General features: G+C 45.9%; 1 protein-coding gene across 1 annotated transcript; it reads left to right on the top strand.

Annotated features, from left to right (window-relative positions):
* Window positions 1–2,520: 2,520 nt before the first annotated feature.
* GGT5 (gamma-glutamyltransferase 5) lies at window positions 2,521–23,767 on the top strand. The gene is made up of 12 exons (XM_082491462.1): window positions 2,521–2,684; window positions 12,688–12,818; window positions 15,347–15,436; window positions 16,550–16,739; window positions 17,326–17,483; window positions 17,864–18,013; window positions 18,434–18,567; window positions 19,192–19,394; window positions 19,813–19,904; window positions 20,700–20,809; window positions 22,818–22,925; window positions 23,148–23,767. The coding sequence occupies exons 1-12, from the start codon at window positions 2,524–2,526 to the stop codon at window positions 23,292–23,294; spliced, it is 1,674 nt and encodes a 557-aa protein (XP_082347588.1). The 5' UTR covers window positions 2,521–2,523; the 3' UTR covers window positions 23,295–23,767.
* Window positions 23,768–26,615: the final 2,848 nt, after the last annotated feature.

The following is a 26,615-nucleotide window of genomic DNA, read 5'->3' as shown; positions in this document are numbered from 1 at the left end:
CCATGTACATTCCCCACAAACTCAGCCCAGTGGCCGAGGCCCTTCAACAGCTCTGCAATAACTGTAAGGGGAATTTATTCCCAACTCCTTCACTAAGAATTTTTGCTCTGCTCTTAAAATCTGCGTATTTCTATACCTTGATGATTTTTTTTACCCTCTATGAGGTAGCTGTGGTGTTCACATCAACCTTATCAATGCCTATACTTCAGACGTAAATAACTTTCAATTTTCATCTCATGACTGGAGATTAGGACAGAGATGTAACAGGACGCCAACAGTATAAAGGACAATTTAAAGATACTGTGCCTGTTTATTAGTTAATAAACAGTGATTCCCTTAATAATTACAATTCTAATTAAAAATCTCCTTGAGCATATCTTGGCCTGTAAGGGTCTTTAAATACCTGTGCTCCTTTTCATGCAGCTTACAAAGCCCTTCATGCTGGCAGTGGAGAACCAGAGAGTCCTTGCAGTGAAGTGCTATGTTTGGAGATTTATGTCAAGGCAAACTGTGCTCCCAGACAATGATGATAAATGTGAAAGTTTTGAGAAACAAACAAACAGACAAATAGAGGTCACAGTCCTGAGCCCCAGCGTGTGAACAGTGAAGCAGTATCTCACATGAGAGGGTCAGTGCAGACTTTGTATAACATGGTCAAAGTTGAGTGTTGCACCAACAAGACTGTAAAGATTACATATTGAAAGAGAGAAGTAGGCTCAGTCTTCATTTATGTATCTAGAAGACAAACGGGTTTGCCTGTGGGAGGCATCTGTTAGCTGGAATAGATCATAACCATGTCTTGGCCTTCCCATTCCCAGACATGGTCTGGGAGATGACACTCTCTCTTACCTTTCCTGCCTCTTCCAGGTCTCCTCCTTGGCAGCACAAAGGTAATTTTCCAGATATGGATGTTTGGTGTGCTGAGTTGAAAACCAAATTTGATGGAAATTTGAATACTGTGGTTGAATTCTCCATGGCATTTGATGAAAGCAAATAGGCAAAATACACTTGAGTATTGAGTCCATTGGTACTGAGTGGTCAGGGCTTCCAGCCCTGCTATGAATTTACAGGAAAGAGCTTTCCCAAAAACCACCAGAGTGATGATTCTTTAAGTGTTACAGAATAATTTGTAAAAAACTAAACACAAATGAAACACAAAAATGAAATGAAGTCACATGGGGATTGAGAAATTTTACAAGATCAGCCATGTTTTGCAATGGGGTGAAATGAAGAGTCACATTTGAGCTGTGGAGGCTTGTTACACAGGCCAAGTATATTCGCCAGTCAGACAGAGATGTGGAGATCAAGAAATTATTCCCTAGGAACCATAGTTTTATCTTGGACAAACCCATATATTTTTCTTGGACTATTCTCACTTCCCCAAGATAGCCTTACAGGAAGATAGAACTGCAGAAAAAGACAGTCTAATCTATCAAATCCATTTCTTGAAATATGATACATAAAATAGTATTACTTAGCTATGAGATAAAGTTTTGTGGGTACAGGTTCAAAGTCTGTACTGAAATACAGGTGTAAATCTGCGCAGGTGAATTCCCCTTCTTCCAAATCACAAGAAAAGGATCGCAGATAACATCTTTTAGAAAGACAGCAGGCAGATGTGGGTCCATATCTTTAACTTTTTAAGTGCTCTTAAATATCTAGCTGAGGCCAGTTGCACTGTGTAGCAATTCATGCTGCTCGTCACTGCTGTGTTAGGAATCAGGTCTGGTCTTATTTAGCAGCCATTGAATTCCTGGGTGCTGTGGTTGCTGACTGGTACAGGCTGGACACCAGAGCTTTTAGCTCTAATGTTTTGCAGAAGCGCGGAGGTGTGCTGCTTTATTCAAGGTATTCTGTTATGCTCATTTACAGATGATGTATGGTGTGGACAGTGGCAAGATTTAATGATGAAAAAAGTAAATAAGCAAGATGATTGTAATAAACTATAAAGTAAAGTAAGAGTAAATATGAAGGTTCCAGTTTTGTATTTTTCATGTAGTTTTTACTTCTTTGAATAGTCTTATGGAAAGAAAATACCCCAAGTTTGCAATGTAGGATTGCTGTTGCAATTTTCCCAGTGATTCACCATGTAGGCTGGCTTTCTTTGGTAATTTGCTTTATATGGCAAGAATGCCAAGACAGGGAGGCTGTGTGAAGCCAATAAGCAATGTAGAGATTTCACTTTGAAGTGCTCCAGCAGTGAGTGCGTTAAATGTTCTCATCAGAGACTTAAAAAAAAAAAAAAGGCATACAGTGGATATGCCAGAAAAAGTTTACTTTATAAAAGAGAGTGAAAAGCCTCTCACACATAAGAGAGCAGGAAAGAAAGAGTACACCGTTTCCTTTTTAGCATTTTTTAATCTTAAAAAGAATGTGATTCTCAGTCACAGGGGGCAGAGCCCACTTCAGTGAGACCTCCCTCCCAAAACTGCCGGGATCCTCGACTTCCACCCCGAGCAAAGCAGGCGCCTTCACAAAAGGAGTAAAAGCCTCCCAGCTGCCTCCAGCGGCGCAGGAATAGACATGTCTACCGGGAAGATCTGTTGTCTGGTGCTGCTGACCCTAGGGGTGCTGGCGGTTGTTGTTGCACTCGTGGTGATCCTGACTCAACCCAAGTGCGGTCCTCAGCGCTACCTGCACGGTGCCGTGGCTGCTGACACTGAGACCTGCTCTGTCATCGGACGGTATGTGCACAGACCTCTAAGTTTTTCAGGTTACATGTCGCGTACGTTGTGGACTTGCACTGACAGACAGGTATGTGTACTAACTACAGGAGTGATCTGGGTGTCGGCCCCATCTCCGCTTCTGGGGCTGAGCAGCAATGCTGCTCCCTGGGTCCTCTCCATCAGCAGTGGAGCCGCTCAGAGAGCAGATGGAGCCCTGTCTCTGTGGTTGATGCCTATTTTTGTTATTTAATGTTACAAAAATTTGCAGCTCTGCAAATCCTTGACCTTTTGGAAGGTACAAATATTTATAGTATACAAATGCAAGGTTGTTTTAAGTGGAAATTTAAGCAGGAAATTAACTGCTTACTTCATGGTGGTAAGTCTGTTAGATAAGTGGCTTAGAAATAAATTAAGGAAGAAGTGAGAGCAGCTAGCAGAGAGCTGCAGCTGGGCTTCAGCAGAGGCAAGGAAGGCGGGGAGGGTAAGGGGAACTGGGCATCCCAGCCTTTAGGGTGTGTGTTTCTGGACTAAAGCCTGCAGCAGGTGTGTTTGCTATCAAGACAGACATTCTGTGTTGTAAAGCAAAGAGCAGATTTAATTGAAATTCAGCCAGGACAGTATAAGTACAAAATATACGCTTACATTACTTGGAAGGAAAGGAAAAAAAAATCTCTAGCAGCCCAGGTTGTAACACTTCAGTTTGTGTAACAACTTCTCTCTCGAACATTTTGACTCATGTTATTATTTTACTATTACTGTTACTTCAATTCTTAAACACTTATATGCATGAAACTGGAAGGATGGAACTGCACAAGCTACATGTGATGCTGGATGCTCCGGCAATGGCTGCTGGAGCTGTGTGCTCTACCTTGTGGCTGGAGGAGTGGGATAAGATGTGATGCCATTACACCATGCTTGCCATGTTGCACGTGGTTCTTGAAATGACATGCCGACATGGCATTTGTGAGTAGTTGGAGAAAATGTACTGTGGCTGCATGTATGTCAAGGAATGAGATGGTTTTTTTTTAATGCCAAACCACAGGTTAGTTCTTCAGAGGGTTGAAGAAGTATCTATTAAATCAATGTTAGTGGAAATACAGGAAGATACGTTATTGGATTACCCAAAGAATCTGCTGGGAAAACCATGGCACTTGTTTTGCAGCTATTGTAATTTTTAACTTGAAGTAGTGTAGAATCAGCTGGAAGGTGCTGAAGCAAGAGCCACAGAAACCTGTGATCAGGTTGACAACTGAGAAGCTTTGGCTAGCAGGCTACTGCTGCTGGGCTGTCATCTGTTTCCTTTCCTTCTCTCCATAAGAAGCTCCACCTGCTTCCATAGTCTCAACCATTGCTGTATTTGCGCCTCCAGCCACTTGCTGACAAGGTCTATGGTGTCCCTCCAGTCTGACAGACCACCTTAGATTTCCTACAAATAGTTGCCAATGATCCCCACAAAATTCTGCCCTTGCTTCAACTTCCCATCACACATTTTGACCCTTTTCCTCAGCCTGGGGCATCTGCACATCACGTCCTGCTGCGCCAAACAAATCAGGTCTCTCCTCCAGCCCTCCCAAGCCCCCTGCATCTCCCCAGCCAAGACTATTCTCCTCCTTCACCTTGACTCTACACCACTCATCCTCTGCCCGGTGGTTAGCTCTACTCAAATACTGCTGCATGCTGTCTGCTGCTTTTCCCAGTATCCTTTGCCTCCAGCCATTCTTGGAAACCTTTGTGCTCATTTTGTGCTGTCCTTATACTTGGAATGAACCAAATTCCTGTGTTGTCCTCCCATCTTGAGCTATCTGCTCGTGTTCTTGCAATAGATCATAAAAAAACTGTTTATAAAAATGTTCATCTGCAACAGAGCTTGTGATCAGAAGCTTTGTATAATGTTTGCCCTTTTCTTTGTCATTGTCCTGTTTCTCTTTTTGTCCCCACTGGCCCACAGTGGTAGCTTGTAAGGAAGGAGCATTTTTGCTTTGGGGGAAGCCTACTGCATGCTCTGCACTGCAAGTGATCTTGTTCATTTTCTCCCAGACATTTCTGTGCTATTATATCTGTATGTCACATTTTAGCTCTTAGCCATTAGTGTATGATAGTCACAACTAAGTTAATTCTCTTAGCAGTCTAGGAAGTGAGAAAATGATGTTATCTCACTGATATAAATAAGGAAGTCTAGCATGGCAATTATACTGCGTGGATGCCACATCAGAGTCACTTTGACCAAGGTCTCTGCCTTTCTGCGCTTCTCAGGGTACATCTCTCACTGACTTCACTGTGGCTGTGCAGGGTGAGCTTTCTCAAGCCTGACCAAGAGGTCTTGATGGGAGCACTAGGAGCTGAGGAGCACACAGCAGGCTCCTGCCTAATCTGTGCTGAACAAGATTTTAGCATCACGTAATAAAATCAAATTTCTCAAAGTAGTCTTAGCCATTAGGCCCTGATGTCCCCACCTGTGAGCTGCCACTTCATTTGCCACGTAACTTCAGCAACAAAGTGAGAGTTGGGCAAAGCCCTTGATGCACAACCCTAACTCCTTCCCAGACATTGCCCAGCCGGTCAACTGAGTGTTTTTGAGATTACAACAATGCTTTTGACTTCTTCTGTTCAAAAATAATTAAACTCCCAAAATCATGAGACTTAGGAGAGAGGAAACACGAAGAAATAATTAATCTTGGGTTTTTCTTAATAAGGACTGTATTTAGGTCTTCACTCTTTTTCTGCAGTTATGCAAACATTTGCAAATTTTTTAACCTGGCTGTTTGGACTTGAAATGATGTAAAGAGTCGAGCAGTTAGGTGAGCAAACATCAATGCCAAGATTCCCAACAGCAGAAGAGCTGAGACCCGTACTGCTGCTCCCGAGTCCCTTCTGGGCCCTTTGCTACCTGTGCTGCTGCTCTCTCTCTTCGACCTAATCACTGCCTCACCTCTAGCTCTGTGGCTGCTCCTTCCCACATGTACCCAGCTCCCTCTGCAGTCACTACTTCTGATCTTCTCAGCCTACAAACACAACACCTTCACCCCTGCTCCCAAATTGCTCAACCTTATGGGCTTTCTTTTGCCCTGATTGCTGCCTCCACAGCTCAGCCACCTCATTCCTCTCCCATCTCCTTTGTGTTTGAGGCGGGACATGGCCACTCTACTTGCTCGTGATCCAGCCTGGGGAGCACTGAGTACTAAGGATAATAATTTCCTTGTATTTTTCCATGCCCTGAAGCTGTGGCTATTACCAGATGCAGTTTTTTTGATGAAGCTGTGCTTAGCCTCTGTAGCTCAGGGTTGAAACAGGCTGATTTCTGCTATCACTGCTTAGAAATCACAGGAGAATTTATCTACCAAAACTGGTTAATTCATTGATGACTACACATTTTTGTATACATTTAAAAAAAGTAAAATATTATGTGATCAATGTGATCAAAATTTTTAATTATAAGTTTGGTTTGGATTTTTTTCCCCCAAAGCAAACAACTTGGCTAACTTAGAGTGAATTGTTTGAACTAGAGGCACACTACATCTTTGGGTTTGTACTTGCATACTGAAAATCCTCCTCACGCATTTTCCAGAGAAGTTTAAAACAAGTAAAATAAGGCAAACCAAAAAATGTCCTCAGTCTAATTTTTTGGTAATTGCTGAATGCTTTTGGAGGAAAAATACAAAAAAAAAAAAAAAAAAAAGAAAAGAAAAGAGCGACCTCCACAGCACCATGTGAAAAAAAAAATAGGCTTGGTGGCTTGGGTATGGCAAAGCTACAATCAAATGAAAACCACATGTTGTAATTGAACCTGTCAGCCTGCCTGCCTGCCCCGCTGGTGAGAGCAGGAGTCATTGCAACCAGTCCCTGCAGGCACACCACAGAGAGATTCAACAGTGCTGGTTTGTTCCTGCTCTCTCCCACTGCCTCCGCAGACCCTCTCTCTGCTGGGACCCTGGGCCAACCCCCCCCCCAGCCACCCCTTTCATCCTGCAAATCCTCCCTGAGCTCCATGCGGGGGATGCTCAGAGAACCTCCAGTGCAGCATGGTCGCCTAAAGTCTTGGAAGCTAAAAGCAGCACCTAATCTCTGACCTACTTATAAATTTTATTCTTTAATTAAAAAATCTTATTTCCTTTAACAAAAAGAAACTCAAACCACATGCTCTGTGAGTTGTCATTAGCAGTAATGAAATTCCTGGGGCATTACATGATACTGTGTTGGTTTAAGATGCTGCTGTTTACGACAGAGTCTTTGTGTGCTCCTAATAGAACTTTCAATTGAACTTGTTGAGAATAAGTGAACTGAACCTCTTGCCTGAAGAGCAGTCTTGTCTTTTAACAAGTGGGTTGGAGAAAACACCTCAGAGCCTTTATGTTTCCCTCACTTATCATTCATCTGTGAAGGAAGGGTCAGCAAAGCCCTGTGTGTAGCTCTGTAGTTCGCTAGTACAAGCAGGAGATGGGGGACAGACTCACGGCCCGTTTACTGCTCTTTTTCTTCAGTTGTGCTCCACTGTCATCTGCAGGCTTGGGTTTTCCAGCTCTGGAGATTGTGTTTGTATATCCTGGGGCTATGTAAGGTTGGACTTTCTGAAATCTTTATGCAACTCTTTGGCTCCCTACAGAAAGTGAGCAATCTCAGCAAGCCTCCAGCATGTCATCATCCTTGGTGGCAGGTCCTGTGCTAGCTTCGCTCTTAGCCATCAGTGCCCAATTCTCACTGGTGAACGAGGTCAGGTATTTTGCTGTGAATAGTTTTACTGCTGGAGATTGGTGACTGAAAGCAATATTGTGCACCTGTGCAGTCCAGACAGGGGCCCTGCACTGGAAGAAAACTTGTTCCTGAATGAAGTGGAATACTTTGATGAAAAGGGATGGGAGGATAAAAGGATACTACTCAGAGCAGTTTTTAACCCAAGAATGTGAATTTGGTACCAAAGTCCATGTCAGTAATTTGTCCTCATGTCAGGAAGCCTTGAGGAGAAAGGAGGTGATTGCCCTGGCAGCAAGTGGTACACAAACACACCTTCTCCTCCAACTCTGAGCCACTTGTTCCCTGCTGGAAATGGAAGAGGCTTTTGCCATCAACCATGCAAAAAGCTTTATACTCCCTACCAACATGCTGTTTGAGCTCTGCCACCCATTGCTCTGCATCTGTTTGTTTCCCAAATAGCAGAAAAAAAGCCAGCATATGGCCAAGGAGAGATTCAGAAGAAGTGCTTATTCCCAGGGATATGATTTGCTGCAGCGAGGTGAGCTGACCTGACCTGACCTGACCTGGCCCGGCAGCCACCTCTGATCCCACTTCTCCAGTGTAGCCTAGCATAAACCCTGGGAACTGGCTTTTTCTGAAATGAACAGCCGCCTGGGTGGACAGGGTGGTGGGGAGGGTGAGAATGGTGAGAATTTAACAGTCAGAAAATCTCTGCGGTCCTGGGAATCTCAGTTCTGGGCAGAGAATCTGCTACAAAAATCCTTTTCAGTGATGGCCCAGCAGCATTTCTGAGGAATGTTAATATCCCAAAGGATTTGCCTTCCCTTCTTCTTGTATTTTAAGTTTTAAATTTGGCAACTGGCCCTTTTTACAAAAACAGCTGTTGCTTCTGCTCTTTGTAAATCTTAAGCAGGCAGCTCCTATATAATGGGTATTCTCCTCCCAGCCCCCAGCTTTCTTTAGCAGAAGAAAAATCCAGTATAATTTAATTCCTTAGTCTATACCCCCAGTGTATTTAAAATGGCTTCAGGGCTCTGTCTAGCCCAGAGCAGAACAGCAGACTTGGGCTGCAGCCCAGCACAGCTCATCTTTGCTGTGAGGCTTGTGCGAGAAAAGTGCCACCTTTCCTGGGGGTGAGGGTGTGTGTGGTGTGAATCCCTGTTTTGCAGCTGCTGGAATGGGACTTGGTTTTTAACATCCTCTTCTGCTCCTGACTTTAAGGAAACACCATTAATGGCTAAATCCTAAAGCTGAAACTATGTGGCAGGAAGGATATAGGACAAAACATGTTGTTATCAGATGTTGTCAGCTGTAGCACTGAGATGTCTCTAGGGACCTGGTAAGGTACCACATTTTGATTGAGGGGTCATGTGTCTCTCCAGGGTTTTACATTATAATTAAGGTAGTTGTAGCAGTGCTCCATATAAAGGGAGTGACCTAATGGGACAGGGTGTACTCTGCCAGTCTAGCTAGATGAGAAAGACAAAATGGCCCTAAATTCCTCAGACATCACTTCCAAGGAAGTGGCAGGGCTCTGGCTGAAAGCGGGTGAGCCAGGCATGGGTAGCTGAGTGTGAAATGCCAAAAGCCAGCTCAGAGAGTGTTCTTTTTTGTTGTGTTTCGATATGCAGAGAGGCTGGAGGGAAAGTTGTCAAGACTAGGGGCCAGTCTGCAGATAGCATAGAATGGCTGTGGGCCCTGAACCGTACGCTGATGATAGGGGACACATATCAGGCCTCCTGGGTAAAAGAGCAAAGCAGTGCAAAAGAAATCGTGTTAATAACCCTGATCAGGATTTGGTTTTACCCTTGCTGGGTTCAGTTGTTTCTGAGCTTGAGCTAAAAGCCTAACTGTAAGGTTTGCTTTTCCTTAGCTACCACCGTGACTGTCCTGTGTCATGGAACACCCCTTGTGTTGGGGTACAAGTGAAAAACTTGGCAGGCACATGGACCCCCACAGAGCCAGGGAAACAACATCAGTGTTATGTGTGAGCCCTCCAAGATTTGTTTGTGAGACTTGGGCCTGGGAGTGCTTCCTGCCAGGCTGGGAAGAGCCAAGATAATGCCTATTTTGGGGGAGAAATCTCAGCTCCCCTTCCTGTAACCCCTGTCCTCCAAAGACGCAACAGGCAAAGGACCATGCCCAGCATCAGACAGCCCATCCCATCTGAGATGGTCTCAGATGCAGCATGCTGTGGCTGATGGGAAGCCTTAGCTCTCCATCCTGTGGTACTCACTGAAAGGCAGCAGGCAACTGGAAAGCCCTCCTTCCCCTGAGCAAGAAACAGTGTTTCTTACCTATGTGGTATTTGCCACCACAGGTCACAGTGACAGTTGCCACCAATATAGACACAGTAGACAGGAATGGAAAGCACTTTTGGATTATCTGGAAATTCTGTTTTTCTTGTCATCTTGTTTATATTGCAAAATGTGATTAAGTAGGGCTAGTAATCAAGGTCAAAGCAAAACATGCTTTGCTTTTCTGTGAAAAGGTGTCCCTATGTTGGCTGCTGGTGTTCTTTGCTCTATATTGCATTAACACCAAGCAGTTGCAGCCAAGAATCGGGGTGCCACTGTGTGTTTCTGCCACAGAGCAGAAACAATAAAGACTATCTCTGGCTTTCCTGCCTTCCTCAGTCATGCACAATGTCAGTGTCTTGGGCATGACCCATCTGAAAACTATTGGGTGGACTAGCAGGCTGGAGTAATCAGTGCTCATAAATAAGCGCTTGATTTGCGTTGGCCATGCCAGGCAGGATGTGTCCATCCTGGCAGCACTGCTGAGTTCCTCTCCGCTGGCCAGTGAATGTCCTCCTCCCACTTGTTCTTTGATGCTCTCAGGAAATCTGTGTCCATTTTGCCAATGGCAGTAACAATCCAGGTCTAGATCCCTTGAGAAGTTTGCTGCTCTCTAGCAGTTAGATACACCTTTTCTGCTGAGGCTGAGACCTCATTTGTCCCCCCTGATTTCAGCAGGAGCCAAGGCACGGCTACAAACTGGAGTTTACATGACTTTTGTTATCCTGGCTCTATGCCTAACTAGGAGTGTTGGAGGGAGGGAGCATGGATAAGTTCATGCTAAGAAATCTTCAAGTTTGTATCTTTGGGCATATGGCTCTACATTTGTGGTAGTTAAAGGGTATTTAGCCCATAATGTCGCTTTTATAAACAAGTACTTGGGAACACCAAAAGATCTTAGCATCATCCAGAAACAGGCCATCTAGGTGTACAAATATTAAATTAATAAATTGATTAACTGCAGTCACCCTTTAGAGCATGCTAAGTTAATGTAGCTCCAGTGCAGAGCATGCTGGCTTGGTGCAGATCAGTGGGGGGGGGGGAGACATTTGTCTTTTGGAGCAGGTAGATGACCATTACCAGATGACACAAGAAGGGACGAGGTTCTTTGTCAGGGAGTGCTCTCCAGGCAGACATGTTTCTGGGGCTGTGGTGAGGGGTGTATGGCACCAGCTGCAGAAGGAGAGTGGCAGGAGGGTCCCTGGACAAGAGGTAGTGCAAGATGCACAACCACTTACACAACTGTGAATGTGGCTGGAAATTGGGTGAGGATCTGGTGCTTTTTGGGCTCTGGGAAAATGACAGAAATGTGTTCGATTTTCCATGCTAAGGTCTTAATGTATTGCATTGAAATGAATACCATAAAATCTCTAAGTTTCTTTATATAGTTGTTTTTCACTGCAAATTATCTCAGAACCATGGTTTTCCCTGGCACCAGGCTTTGTGCGTCTGCTGCTTCATAGCCCATAATTCAGGGGCTCTGAGGAGCACTGTCCCAGGCCAGTGTAATGGTCCTTCTACCTTCCGTCCCCAACTTTATAACATGCTTCCTGGGTCTTCTGCAGGGGTAACTTAGTTTCTCATGAAGCCCTCGTGTCCTTCCCTTCTATTGTTAGCAATTAAAAAGCTTTAGTTTCAGAAAAACACCACCCAGGGGCATCGGTGTGGTGACTCTTACTTGCTCCTGCTGCAAGGAGATGAACGGGTGAGCCTGAGCCCGTCTCCATTTTTAGAGCTACAGCCAGGGGGCAGCTTGCTGCTAGGAGGCTGAGCCATGCAGACCCCAAACAGAAAGCCCGGTGGTTCCCTACCATTTCTTTTCTCCCCACATGTCCGCATGTCATTTCCTTACAGGCAGTGGTTCCAAAGGTACTTATAGAAACAAAGGAAAGCCACAATCAGTGTCCCTGCTGGCAGCATCCTGTTCCCAGCCCCAGCAGGTCCCAGCCACATCAATGGATGTAAAATAAACAGCAGTCCCTGTATGTGCTCTGTGTTCTTATCGTAGGCTCTGGGAGCAGTTGCACTCCAATTAATGAACTATTCCACTGTCCCTTCTGGCTTTGCCTTATCTAAGCAATAGACTAACCCAAACAGTCAGAAACCTTCCTAGGAAATACCAGTGCTGGCTACTGGCAGGCTGTGCAAGGAAACTCCACCCTACCACATTTCCACTGCAAGGGAAAGGTTTTGTTTTACAGCTGCGCTTGAGGGAAGCGTTTGTTGAGACACGTTTCTCTAGCAGAAACTCATTGCTGTCAACAGCATGAGGCTACCTTAACGCCTGTGTGTCCTTTGGTGTGGCTGTGCCTAGGTAGAAACAGTTGAAGGGGTTTTTACCCCGTTTCGTGGGGTTTTTTTGTTGGTTGGTTGGTTGGTTGGGTTTTGCCTTTGGAGATACAGGGAGGGAGTGGGATTTTCATGCTAATATCACGTAAGCCCAGGAAGGCACATTGTAGGAGCAATGAATTAAGGCCTGAATTTTGTGCTAATTGACATGTTAAGTCTCAGAGGTTTGCTTCATATGGACCTGTCATTCCTGTTTCAGTGCCGCATCCTGTTGACCAGCATATGCCTTTTTATTGGGAATGGTAGGTGGGGAGCTACAAATCAGTCGTCTGATTCCCAGCATGTGGAAAGCTGTGTCCTCTGCTGAGAGCATCCTCCTCCACGTCTTGGAGCTCCTTGCTGTCCCTTTTCGTCAACAGCATTTGTGAGCGGATGCAGTTCTCTCTGTCCCATCACTCTGCCCAGAGGAAGACCAGCCTTGCAACAGTGGGGCCCCTGGCTACTCTTTCCTCCTGCAAACTCTCTATTCTTTCCCACTAAATTTTCTTTCTCACTTCCACAAAGGAAGGTGCTTTTCTGCAGCCTCACATCCCACATTGCTGCCAGTAGCTTTCTCCAACTGCTAGCTGCTCTCGACAATCTGGGGCTGCCTTGCGAGTGTCCCAGGGAGACATTTTCATATGGATCCTCCATTCCATCATCCCTGGCTTTTAACATTGTCATTTTTTCCTCCATTTCTACCACAGGGACATCCTGAAAAGCGGAGGCACAGCTGTGGATGCTGCCATCGCTGGCTTGATCTGTACCTCGGTGATGAACCCTCAGAGTTCGGGCCTGGGTGGTGGGGTCATATTTACCATCTATAATGCCAGCACAGGTACGGGCCAGCCCTGTTCTCTCCATGGTGCCCTGTCTCCCTGCAGACACCCAGCTGCTGTGGAGAAGTCAGAATGTTTCATGTTCTCTCAGAGCAATTTTTTGAATATAAAAGCTGCATCCTCTGATCACAAAACATGCTTTTGCTCTTAATCCAAAGCATCCATTACAGCATCTTTTCACAGCAAGAACACGTGTGGTGGGGTAGGAGCTTTGGATTTAAAATGAACTGACTTTGCCTCTCCTTCCCCCTCGAAAGCAATCCCAAATTAGATTTCAAAGTCACATAGCTGACTGCAACAAGTTGTGAGCGGTGCTGTCTGAGCTGCCGCTGGGCTGCTGTGGAGGCAGAGGGGTGTGGAGTGAGGCACACGTGCTGGCAATGAACGCAGCAATATGGGGCTGTCACTGGCTCAGCTGAGCCCTTGGGCTGGGACTTCAAGGGCTCATCCTGGACCAGCAGCTCAGGCAGTGCCTGCTGACATGGGGGCTGCATCACACGCTGTCCTTGCTGGCGTGTGTAGGACTCCCCAAAGCGGTGGAGAGACTTCTTCACTTCAGAAATCTAAATCTAGCAATGTTTAGGGCCTTCTGGGAAGCCTTTCTGTGTTTGGCTTAACCCCTAGTGTTGTGTTCTTGCTTTTATGTTTTTAATGTTTTTTTTTAACTGCCTTGGCTCCCAAAAGCCCCCAGAGCTTATAGATCTAAATAATAGAATCAACAATGAACACAATAACAATACCATAGTCTTAAAAACCCTGCCAAGTAGTTTCACAGAGTCACGAGTCTGGAAATGCTTGGGTGTATCTTATGCAATAGCATAATTTGGCAAAACACCTTTTTTTTTTTTCTTTTTCCCTTTTGGCAGAGCCATGTAACTTTATCTCCTATCAACAGTGCTCTTCTGCTACCTGAATTATCCTCCTGCACAGAGCCGCACATGGCTCTGCACAGCTCGGGTGCTGGTACACTAGGTAGCACTATGGGCTTCTGCAACACAGCTGGCTCTGTGGCCTGTGACAGGAAAAGATAAATACAAGGCAGAAAAGGAGGCGAAATAATAGGCTGGACCTGAAATACAAGTGTATACAAATGGGAGGGTTTGTTTGGTTGTTGTTGTTGTTTTTTTTCCCTTTCAAGCTTCCTGATACATAGAACGTCTTTCAGTATTGGCATTCTTATTACAAACAGGATAGACATGCCTCATCATCACTTGGAAAATGGCCCACCAAGGAGCATGAGGCTCATGTTACATCTCTGACATGTCCCACCTGTAGAAGAAGTGTAGGAACCTGCAAATCAGATCTGAAGCAGCATGTCCCAGCCCACGTCCCAGGCCCGTGAGCCCTGGGGGGCACATTAACTGACTAGAGACAGGCCTTGGCCTTGTCCCTGTACCTTCATTGCCTCTAGGTAGGCACTGCTTGGTTTGCTCTAAATAAATGAATGAGAGCAAACAATACCCTCAGTAAGTTTGCAGACAATACCAAGTTAGGTGGGAGTGTTGATCTGCTTGAGGGTAGGATAGCTCTTCAGAGGGACCTGGACAGGCTGGACCGATGGGCTGAGGCCCATAGTATGAGGTTCAACAAGGCCAAGTGCTGAGTCCTGCACTTGGGTCACAACAACCCCGTGCAGTGCTATAGGCTTGGGGCGGAGTGGCTCAAAAGTTGCCCGGCGGAAAAGGACCTGGGGGTATTGGTGGACGGCAGGCTGAATATGAGCCGGCAATGTGCCCGGGCGGCCAAAAAGGCCAGTGGCATCCTAGCTTGTATCAGGAATAGTGTAGCCAGTAGGGCTAGAGAAGTACTCAGCACTGGTGAGGCTACACCTTGAGTACTGTGCTGGCTTTTGTGTGCCACAGTACAAGAAGGACATTGAGATGCTGGAGAGAATCCAGAGAAGGGCAATGAAACTGGTGAAGGGTCTTAAAAATAAGTCTTATGAGGAGTGGCTGAGGGACTTGGGGTTGTTTAGTCTGAAGAAAAGGAGGCTGAGGGGAGACCTTACTGGTCTCTACAACTACCTGAAAGGAGGTTGTAGAAAGGTGGGCGTTGGTGTCTTCTCACAATTTACAATGGATAGGACAGGGGAACATGACATCAAGTTGTACCAGGGGACGTTTAGGTTAGACATTAGGAAGAACTTCTACACTGAAAGAGTTATCAAAGACTGGAACAGGCTGCCCATGGAGGTGGTTGAATCACCATCCTTGGATGTATTTAAAAGCCGTCTAGATATGGTGCTCAGGGACATGGTTTCGAAGTGGGCCTGGTAGAGTTATCTAACGGTTGGACTTGATGATCTTAAGGGCCGCCATAACAATTCTGATTCTATGACAGTGTGTGCCAACTGCAGCCTGATCCTGCAAGTGTGCTTGACACATTTGGCAAAAGTCTTCAGGGCAGTTTAGCACGGTGCCACGGGCTCTAGGCTTGCAGCCCGTGCAGTGCTCACAGCTGGCTGAAGTGTGATGTTCACCTTCTTCAGGAAGACGATGTTATGCGTTTTCCCCCTTCTCCTTTCTAGGAACAGTCGAAGTGATCAACGCCCGTGAGACAGTCCCACAAGTGTTTCCACGCAATTTGTTGTCTGGCTGTGCTGCTGGTTTCCCCATTGGTAAGGACACAGACTGAACCATGAGGGCTGTGTGCCCTCCTGGTGTGGACTGCACAAAGCTCAGGGTGGGGGAACCATGGACCTTGCTGACTTTATCTGAAGTTCTATTTAATTGCTTGTGCTCTTCCAGGATTGATTTTTGCATAAGTAAGATAAAATACCAGGTCCATAAAATTCCTGGTTTGTAGTAACGTTGGCAACCTGACCAGTGAGGGGGTGGGAAGCAGAGCATAAGGAGAAATCACTATGTAATTTCTCTTCATAGGAAGTCGGCATTTCAAGACCAGATTTCCCAAAGCACTCATTTCCCAGCAGTTCTTACAGAGAAAAATAAGATCAATAGCTGCTCAGACTTTCTGGAAACGAAAGAACTCAATCTAGTGCGCTTGCCCATTACATTGGGGAAGCAACCTGGCAGCATCAGTTGAGTTGCTGGGCTCCAGCTTAGCTCGGCTACCCACTTTGCTCCCATCCGAGGAGGTTCCACGTCCATTTGCTCTTACTGATTTGGCAGCAGGCACTCTCACTTTAGCAGCACGTCCTGGATCTCTCTACATTTCTTGCTGCATTCATTTTCCTTTCCTAGCACGTTTTCTTTTGGGGACTGTCCTAGTTCCTGGAGAAGATATTCTTATCCTTGGAAGAAGAGCCTGAAAAGGAATCGGGAACAATTCTAGTTGGAAGGGACAGTTGGAGGTTTCTGCTCCAACTCCTGCTCAAAGCAGATGTCAGAGCTAGCTCAGGCTGCTTGGCCCTTGTCCTGTCACATTTTTGAGCTTCTCCAAGGATGAAGAGTTTCACAGCTTAACCTGTTCTAGTGTTTGAGTTTGAGCTCCACATGAGTGCTTTTTCTCTTTCATCTGTGCTGCAACGTGTGCCTGTTGCCTCTTGTTCTTTTACCGTGCACCTATGAGACTGGCTCTGGCTTCTCTATACCCCTTTAGTTAGGTAGTGGAAGAATATATTAATAGAAAAAGGAAATTAAAAAAACCAAGCATGCTTTTAGAAGCCTTAGTCCTGCCTCCACAAATCCACACTTCCACTGGAGTGCTTTCACAGAGGTAAAACAGGCTGATGACTAACTGGGTGTGACACTGCTGTTCTGCTCTTCAGGCTCCCGCTGGATTGCTGTACCAGGAGAACTCCGTGGGTATGAAGAAGCCCATAAGCGATATGGCCGCTTACCGTGGAAAGCCCTGTTTGAACCAACCATCAGGCTCCTTTCAGAGCCACTTACCATTTCCCCAGTTATGGACAAAATGATCCATCACCCAGCCTTCGCCAGTCCAGGAAAAAGCCTGTGGTAAGACCTATGAATTAAATTGCAGTGTGAGGACCACTGTTCCCACAGCTTCAGACTCTTCCTCTGACACGCTGACAAGGAGCGCAGGCTGCTGCTGCGGCTTCTGCTCAGTAAATACTTGCTATGGAGAGGGAGGGAATAACAGAAGTGTTTCTTTAATTTTTTTTTTCTGTCAGCAACTTTTTTTTTTTTTTTTGTAATTTAGAGTGGCTTGGCACAGCAAAACTGCATGCTAAGCACATCTGCTCATGAGGAGGAGCTGGCTGTATGTGGCCTGCCTCTGCCTGTGTGGAAATCGTCCCCTGACAGCAGGGCCCTACAGCAGATGCTCATTTGGAGAAGCCCCACTGACCTGACCCAGTGTCAAAGTGTGAGGTCCCATGGAGGAAACTTTTTCTGGGGAAAGAGTGGCCTGATGCTATTGGTAGCAATTAGCTGAGAAGAACTTTTCTCCATGTAGATTGCAGTGTAGCACTGGCTTGGAAAGTATACAACATGTATAAACCAAATCAGCTTTGGGTAGGAAGAGATTAGCACTGGGTACAGAATAAGCACATGCTGTAAACTGGTGGATGTTCTTTAACAGCTCACTGATATGTGATGGTGAAAGGTTTCTGAAGCGTGGAGAGACCTTCAGGTGGCCAGCACTGCAGCGAACACTGAGAACTGTAGCGGAAAACGGAGCTGCAGCATTTTATGAGGGGCAGATAGGAAAGGCCCTGGTGGAGGACATTAGGAAGGCGGGTAAGTAACAGCTATGGTTAATACTAATAGACAGGCCTTTTCCCAACAATTGGCTGACAGTGAGTCAGTACCAGGTGCTGTGCCATGTGCATGCCACTTGGGGCAATACCTGGCATGGGAAGAGGCCACCTTTCCCCAGGTCTTATAACTCAGGCCCAGAAGCAGCGCTGAGAGCCACCTACTGCTCTGGCATTCACCCTTACTGCTCATGCACTATGGCCTCTCCAACTCCCTTAGGCTTTGTGATGTCCTGGGGTTTGGCGGTAGATGACATTGCTGTGCTTGGTGAAAGAAATTTGAAGTATACAGGGATGTCTCTTTCTACATCTAGTAGAAGTCAACATGCTAATGCCAGCTACCCATCTGGTTTTCTGTTGAAGGGTCCAGTATCTCACTGGAGGACCTTCAGGCATACAAAGCAGAGGTGTCCTCAGCTCTGAACGTTACCCTGAACAATCACACCACAGTGTTTTCTCCTGGACCACCCATGGGAGGTGCTGTGCTTATGTTCATCCTCAAGATACTAGAAGGTAAATTCCGAAGGGAAAAAGGGGCAGCAAGAGGTTTGCAAAAAGTATTGCTTTAGAGCAGTAGAAAAGTAATGGGAAGAAACTGGAGTTGGCGAGCCAGAATGGGCCCTAAAGCAGCAGTGTGACCATGCTGTGCAGCAGGATGATGAACTGGCTCATTCTGACAGTGGATCAGCATCACCATAGCTGCTGCAAAGGCCAAAGGCTACACAATTTTCCCAAGGTTTCAATAGGAATCGAAGTCCCAGCAGAAATTAGTACGTGGTTGCTTCTGTGCCCACATCCTGATAAACCATAGGGGAAACTTGATAAGAACTGGGATGGGAAAAGGAGGTTCCTTTTACCTTTTTTTTTTTTTACAATTCTTGAAACAACATTACCTTGGATCTATTAACAAAATTATTTCATCCTGCTCCGTAGAGTATAAACTCCATGAAGCATCAGTGGCAACACCCAAGGAGAAGGTGGAAACCTACCATCGCATCGCAGAGGCCCTGAAGTTTGGCAATATGCTAAAACCTCTTATGAGTGATCCAGCCTTCTCCGAAGCTCAGGTGAGCTGGCATGGTGCATAAGGGCAGCCACAGACACCCACAGCACTGACAGTTTCTTCTACACTGCTGCTTAGCAGAGGGGAAGCAGGGAAGTCCCTTTCCTGCCTTTTTTTTTTTTTAAAAAAAAAAACAAACCTGCATTATCACTGGCTCATTTTAGCCTGTGTACTAAGCCCTCAAGCAGTCTACCTATTGCCCAGACTATCCGGCCTGCTAACACAATGCTACAGTACCAAGCCATGCTCTGACAACCTCCTGCTTTGCAGCCATAGAGGGAAAGAAAATACTTAGAACTGCTAGTCAAGAGCAATGCTGCTCAGCTGGCCAAGGCAGAGGCAGGATTTGGTCATTTACTTTGTCTGCAGTTTCTGTTCAGCTGTAGACTGGCGCTCATTTGCCTGATAAAGGGTGTGCGCGTGCCTATGCCAATGCTGAAGTACCCAAGTACTGAGCTTGTTTCATTTTCCGTGATGAGCATGGCCTGGGGATTCAGGCTGGGGTGAATGCTGCCAATGCAGGTCCCCAAGCTCTGAGCATTGGGCCTGAATCCCCCCAGGCTTCCTTGTGCCCAAAGATGTGCCTGTGCCTTGCCCTCTGTGCTCAGTGTCCTTGCTGTGACTGCAGGTGCCTGTGGGGACCGTGCTGTCGGACAAGATTGCTGAGCTTGTCAGACAGCGAATAGATGCTCGTGGTGACCATCCACTCAACCATTACAACTTGTTGGAGGCCATTGACAACCACAGATACAAAAGTAAGGGCACGAGCCACATCTCTGTGCTCGCTGCAGATGGCAGTGCCGTGTCCGCCACCAGCACCATCAACTACCCGTGAGTAGCCAAGGCGTTGGTAATTGAGTCATACAAGCCATGCACCAGGTTCACAGGGTATCTGCAAGGACTGTTTACCAGAAATGCAAAACCCTTAGGCTTCACTGATTTAGGCAGTCTCTTATTCCTGAATGCCTTTTTCACGTGACAGCAAATGTGTATGTCAGCTCAAAGAAACATTGCAACTCACAAAAATGTAACAACTTGCTGAACTCTTTTGAGTTTCTGTGGGTTAGGCAAATTCCCACGTTCAGTGCTAACAGGGAGTGTATCTCTGGCTCCAGCACAGCACCACAAAGCAATTTTGGACACAGGCTGGGAGAAGACAGGGGTTACCCACAGAGTGCCGTGTTCAGTTAATGTCACCCACAACAGAAGAGCACTGGGCACTGAAAGGCTACTTCTTTCCCCCTTGCAGGTTTGGCTCCTTTGTCTATTCTAACCAAACCGGGATAATTTTAAATAATGAACTTGCTGATTTCTGCATAACAAACAGAAGCATTAAACCAGGTGAGTATTCTCACCCTCAAAATAAAACACAGGGCCAGGTGGTGGATATGCAGGCTGTGTACAAGTGGGCAGGGACTATCTGTAAACTGCAGGTCCTTTGCTAGGTCTGGATGAGAGCGAGTTTGTGTTAGACTAACGGAGGATAAAGCCCTGGAGTGTGTCTTGCCTACTCACATATGCCCTTGCATGGAAACATGGGAGTTTGGGTTTCTGACCAGGGAAAACAGAGATTAAAAAAAAAAAAGCGCTAAAGTGGATTGATAGGGAGGGGAGGGAAGAAGTGAAGAAACTACTGCTAAGACAAGCTTGCTGACTTTTTAGGTTCGTCTATGAAAAAGTATATAGTCGCTGCACAATCAGTAATGCTACAGGCTGTAACACAGCAGTGTTGATGCAGACATTGCTCTGCAAAATAAGCCATCCCTGATGCAATCTTCCTTGGGTCTGCCATGAGAGAGGACATCAGTACTGCGATGGCAAGATTGCTGAGATTGCTGCTAATGGTTCCTCAGCCAGGTTGAAAGAGCTGCAGCAAGTCCTGAATGCATGTAGGATGCCCTGCACCAAGAGATGCTTCCTATTTAGTCTGTGCCATAAAGATCCAGTTTCTCGTGACATGGGGTCTCAGCACAAGAAAGCTATTTTTTTTCTGGAAGACTTGAGCTTCTTGAGAAATAAGCAGCAGCTTGGTTTTCCATGGGGAATGCAAGAAGGGTGAGGTAGATAAACTTGTGTGTCCCTCCAACCCCCTTAAAAGCCACGTGAGAAGAATAACACCTTCTGTCTCTGTTCTAGGAGAGAAGCCTCCCTCAGCAATGGTGCCTTCCATTCTCATCTCCAAGACAGGAGACATGCTGGTGATCGGAGGAGCAGGTGGGGCCTGGATTATCAGTGCTACTGCTATGGTGAGTGAACAAGTACCGCACAGTAACACCTTCCACTGAGCAAGGGGAACACACAGTATCCTGAAAAAAAAAAAGGAATTACTTTGCTGCTGCTAGTACTGCTATATGGAAGTCAGCAGTGAAGAGGGGCTGCTGCAGACTGAGTCTATCCTCACCTTCTTGCCTCTAGTATTTCTTTGGCAAGGGCAGGGGGGAGCTTCAGCTGTGCTGTTGAATTGCACTTCCACCAGGAGGGACCAGAAATGGAAGAAGTGGGAGAACTCACAGCAGTCACCAGTTGTTTCAGCCCTCCCCAGAGTTCCAGCCATGGCCAGTCCTACCTGCTCTTTCTACTCAGCTCTCCTCAGGTCTTGACTCCTTGGTGCTTTGTTTTATTTGTAATTTAGAAGTCACTAAAGGCTCAATTCTTTTTTGAAAGGGAAGAAGTTAGAATAATTTAATAGCAAGTTAATGAAGTTACTAGGAAGAGAGGCATTGCCCAAAACCTTGGGGCCCCGAAAATAAACTGACAAGCTACATGATGGAAAGAACAAGAAAAACAGTAAACTGCCACCACACATACATACAAAGTAACAAATCTTAACGAAAAAGAGCTTGCTGAAGCATGAAGTCTAACAAACACCCTGTTCAGCAATCAAGAAATAAAAGCAGATAAAGCCACAAGAGGAAAAAGAAGACTTCTTTATTTCAACTGGAGAGAAGCACAGGAAAGAGTCCATACCAGAACCTGATCTGAAAACAGAACGAACAACCATCAATAGAAAGATACAAGATCCAGTCAGTAGCTACTGAATTCAAGGACACCACTTGGGTACAGGGAAAGCATTCAGGGAAGTATTGTGTGCTCACCCTATTCTTACACTTGTCCTGAGCATCTGCTATTGGTCACTGTGAAGACAGGAGACTAGGCTTGTAGGACTTCTGGTCTGACTCAGTGCAGCCTCTCTACAGCCCCGATTTGCACCATCCCACAGGCAGAATTTACAGTAGACCTGGTCTGACTTTACACGTTTATCGAATGCACCCTCAGTAAGTTTGCAGATGACACTAAGCTAGGTGGGCATGTTGATCTGCTTGAGAGTAGGATGGCCCTGCAGAGGGATCTGGACAGGCTGGACCGATGGGCTGAAGCCAGTGGTATGAGGTTCAACAAGGCCGAGTGCCGGGTCCTGCACTTGGGTCACAACAACCCCGTGCAGTGCTATAGGCTTGGGGTGGAGTGGCTCAAAAGCTGCCCGGCAGAAAATGACCTGGGGGTGTTGGTGGACAGCAGGCTGAATACGAGCCGGCAGTGTGCCCAGGTGGCCAAAAAGGCCAACGGCATCCTAGCCTGTATCAGGAATAGTGTGGTGAGCAGGACTAGGGAAGTGATCATCCCCCTGTACTCAGCACTGGTGAGACCCCACCTCGAGTACTGTGTTCAGTTTTGGTCCACTCACTACAAGAAGGACATTGAGGTGTTGGAGTGTGTCCAGAGAAGGGCTACAAAGCTGGTGAGGGGTCTGGAGGACATGTCTTATGAGGAACAACTGAGGGAACTGGGGTTGTTTAGCCCGGAGAAGAGGAGGCTGAGGGGAGACCTTATCGGCTCTCTACAACTACCTGAAAGGAGGTTGCAGAGAGGTGGGGGTTGACCTCTTCTCCCTGGTGACAAGTGATAGGACGAGAAGAAATGGGTTCAAGTTATGTCAGACAAGGTTTAGATTGGATATTAGGAAAAATTTTTTCACTGAAAGGGTTATTAAACATTGGAATAGGCTGCCCAGGGAGGTGCTGGATTCACCATCCCTGGAGGTGTTTAAAAAAAGGGTAGATGTGGTACTTAGGGACATGGTTTAGAAGTGGTTTTGTCAGGGTAGGTTAATGGTTGGACTTGATGATCTTAAAGGTCCCTTCCAACCTCAGCAATTCTATGATTCTGCACAGTGCAGAGGAGGGCACCATGTGACCCAGGTTCTTATTCAGTATCTCCAGTCAGTCAGTCAGTGTGGGATTTGTTTCGTTGCAGGCGATTATAAACAAGCTGTGGCTTGGCTATGACTTGGAACATGCCATTTCAGCTCCCATCATGCATACTGAAGGTGACCATATCCTGTTTGAGGAACATTTCAGCCAGGTGAGTGGCCTCGCTTGGATCTTCTTCTCTTCTCCTTTTGGTGAGAAGGAGATTGCTTCTGCAACTCTCCTAAATAATCTGCATTTTGCTTCTAGCTAACTGCCGCCTTGCTTAAATCGCACTTTCTCAACCTGACCCCACATGCACATCCTTCATTTTCACACCTGGCAACCTCAGGCCCCTGCCCCATTCACTCCATTTCTTCTTCTCTCCCCTCTACAGGAGGTTAGGAGCGGCCTGCTGGGAAGAGGACATAAAGAAAAGAAAGTTAAATTTGCAATGAATGTTGTGCAGGGAATTTCCAAGGAAGGAAAATGCATCTCTGCTTACTCTGATAAAAGGAAGCTGGGGAAGTCAGCTGGATATTAGCAAGAAATGCCATCACAACTCACAAAACCAGGAGATAACTAGAGTCAGAACATGGTTTGGCTTAGACATGCCAATATTGCTTGTTCCCATCAGGATGGCTTCTAGAGAATGGGCAAAACTTGGGATTACACCGAATTCCAGTAGACTGCAAGTCACCCTCAGGCAATACAAGGACAGGTCAGCCAGCCTTGTTTAGAGCTACACCCTACATTACTTATGTGATATATGGAAAAACATATTTCTTAAGCACATCAGCTGTTCAGAATGAGAGAATACAAAGTGGGAAAGGAAAATTGGTCCAAAACCAACTGTGAAATGACCCAGGTTTATCCTCCATTCCTGCTGGAGAGCCTCAGCTAAGAGCAGAATTGGTTTCTTTCAGGTTTACTAATACTGGGGCTCAGCAATCTGAAATAAGTAACTATTTTGGTTATGAGGATTACAAAAAGTGCCTGTAGGGTCAGGATTTTAAAATCTTAAGCATCCAGACTTAAAGGGTGGGTTTGGAGAGGGAAGAGAGCAAAACTCCACACTCACCCTTTTGGTTTTCCCTTCCAAAGAAGCCCTACTTTTCCCAAAGGTGGCACATGAAATCAGCGCACCATAGCACAAATCTGCTGCTCTACTGCTCTCTGCCTTGGGGATGGCAAAAGAGTAATGGCGCTGAAGCTTCCTTCATCCCTGCATGCTGGTGACTTTGAGAATAACCTCCCATGGGACAATGTGAATTCCCTCCTCCTGGGATGGACAGGCTTCAGCTAAGTTCCCTGGGGGCACTTCTCCCGTGGCGAGAGGAGTCCCAATCTGTGCCAGTTCTCCCTCCTCAATGCCAGCGGAAGATAAGTCATTTGGGAAGGCAGGTGAGGATTGCAGTGGAAGACATGTTGATTTTGGAAGCTTTATAACTTTCTTCAAAATGCAAAGGATACGTGATCGGAAGGCTTCATTTGTAGCCATGAGCTCAGCGTGGCCAGGCAAACACCAGGACTGCTGAGAAGCTATGCAGCGCTATCAGGCATTAACAGAATACTTTTCTCCCATAGCCTAAGGACATGCTCCAGCTCCCTGTTTACCACAACTAGTCTCTAGTGTTCCCTTAAGATCACAAGGAAGTAATTGTAGGACTACTTAAGAACTATCACAGAGAGAAAACTTCTGGAGGAAAGACCTGAACTCATACACTTGGACACAAAAGGTCTTTTGCAGTTACTCCATAACCTTCCCCTGCTTAAAATAGCCAAGAGAGTCAAACACTTAAGAAAAAACAAACAAACAAACAAACAAGAAAAAAACCCAAAGCTCTTCTCAAGTACTCAAGGGCAAGTTCCTACGATCCCCAATAACTCCATTTTCTGAAAACTTCCCTATGGGCACAGACGGTATTGTGTGTTTCTGAAAGTGAAGCCAAACCAGAGGAAGGCACTAGGAGAGCACTCCCCTTCACATGTGTTCCTACCTCACACACAGCCCATGGTATTCCTAGTACACAAACAAATAAAATTCCTCTGTAAACACCATAACAAGTATTTGAGCACACACTATTAAAAAAACAAACCAAAACAAGGCAATCCACAGACACCCTTGCAAATAAGGCTAGATAGGTTTTAAGTCTACATTCTTACCCACAAAGTCTGTCCAATAAAGCCATCAATTTGTTGAAATTTCAGCCTTCACTTGCATTTTAATGATGGTCTGAGTGAAGCTGACTAGAGCCAGACATGTGTTTTCCTTCAGAAATTATGCACTAAGGACTATAGTATGACCACAGCTGTATCAGAGCTTAATGAAGAAGTATTCCTAAGTTACCAGATCATAACCACAAGTACTTAATCACATATCTGGAAGACAAGTTACTTATGTGTAGAGCCAGCTCCATGTACTGCTCCCCTCCTTCCTCATCCATGTGGAATTTATCTTAAATCCCCTAGTTCAGGAAGGACTACTGTTTTCTCCGTCAGAGCTGCTTACTCAAGCCATCGAAGTGGCACAGTGCCCTGTTAGACAGCATTACAGTACTGCTGAGTGGGAATAGAGAAAGGGAACGGGCCTAAAGTTTGGGGGGGGGCAGTATTTGTGTTCATTTAGAAAGGGTTACATTGGGGTTTTTTGGTAGTCATATTCAACTTACATAATTTGCTGAAGTTTTCTACTTTCATTAATTCCCTTACCTGGGTGCATTGGTTCTAGTGTCAGAAATAACATCCCAACTGCAGAGTTGTCACAGAGGAAGCACTTCTGGGCACCAGCTCGTATTTCGGGACCAGACAGACCGGATGCTGGCTTTAGCAAGATCTGTAGTTATTTCTAGCAAGGCCAACTGAGCTCAGAGTTTACAAAACACAACTGAGAACGGCACTGGCTGGAGGCAGGGAGAGCAGTTCTTGCTTCCCTTTTAGGCTTCAGGACAGCCTTCAGCAGTGCCCTGGGCCATACTCCATCATGTTTCATTAGCAGAAAAACCAAGTGACCGAGTAACTAAGCCTCAAATTACCTTCACTTCTGACCTACCTTAGAGTAAAGCACACCTCAGTAATCCAGCCTATCACCTTCCCAGTGCAGCAGTATCACAGCTACTTACTGCCACGAAGTCACGGGAATATTATCTGTAGTCCAGTGCTCACTGCAATTTAACTACTTTACTACTAACACTGAAACTGAGCCAATTAAGCAGTTTTAAAACCCATCACAGCTCTAATTTGCAAGACGGAAAGGAACGAGAGTGCAGATCTCTCTCTGCAGCAGAAACTTTCAGTCCTGTAGTCCTCACTAACAAAACATCTGGTGAAGCTGAGGGGCTGTACCTCCCTTAGCACCTCTGCTCTTGCCCTGCCACCACCTCAACACTGCTGAAATTTGCTTGGGTCAAGAGCCTCCCAGTTTGGTCCCTCCCCATTCATGCTTATGCCAACAGGAGAGGATTATTTTTGTACTTAGTCAATTTATGTGGACTTTTAAAGCATCGTTGTACAGAGACTGCTCTATTTTCTAATGAAGTCTTTAAATTATATTTTTAATAAAGTCTTTTTAAACCTGTCTGGGAATTTCTGCTCTACAACTGTTGCCTAGCTTAACACACAAGCAGTTGTTTGAGGGAGGACTTTCAAGCAGGTGTTTCCAGCAGTAACAGTTGTTCATTCTGGAGACTCAATACACTGCTGGAGAAACTGAAGAAGTGTGCAGAAGACTGCATACGCCACTTGTCTCTCACAGCTTGGTTTTGGCACTTCCCTGAAGCCCTTCCAGAGCCTGGGTGATTGCCAAACAAAAATTGTGGTGATGTTAGACTGAAGAACGGGGTAAAGAGGTGAACTCCCCAATTCA

Source organism: Vanellus vanellus (assembly GCF_965231255.1).
Source record: "Vanellus vanellus genome assembly, chromosome: 16".
In the NCBI taxonomy this organism is placed as follows: domain Eukaryota; kingdom Metazoa; phylum Chordata; class Aves; order Charadriiformes; family Charadriidae; genus Vanellus; species Vanellus vanellus.
The sequence above is the reverse complement of the archived record's forward strand: the minus strand, read 5'-3'. Positions and strand labels throughout refer to the sequence as shown.

What these genes read in the sequence shown, in the direction of transcription:
- GGT5 (XM_082491462.1), top strand. Translation starts at nt 2,524, where the DNA reads ATGTCTACCGGGAAGATCTGTTGTCTGGTGCTGCTGACCCTAGGGGTG. An exon ending in GGAGGACATTAGGAAGGCGG is followed by an intron (nt 17,484 to 17,863) that starts GTAAGTAACAGC and finishes TTTCTGTTGAAG; the next exon opens with GGTCCAGTATCTCACTGGAG. An exon ending in CAGCCTTCTCCGAAGCTCAG is followed by an intron (nt 18,568 to 19,191) that starts GTGAGCTGGCAT and finishes CTGTGACTGCAG; the next exon opens with GTGCCTGTGGGGACCGTGCT.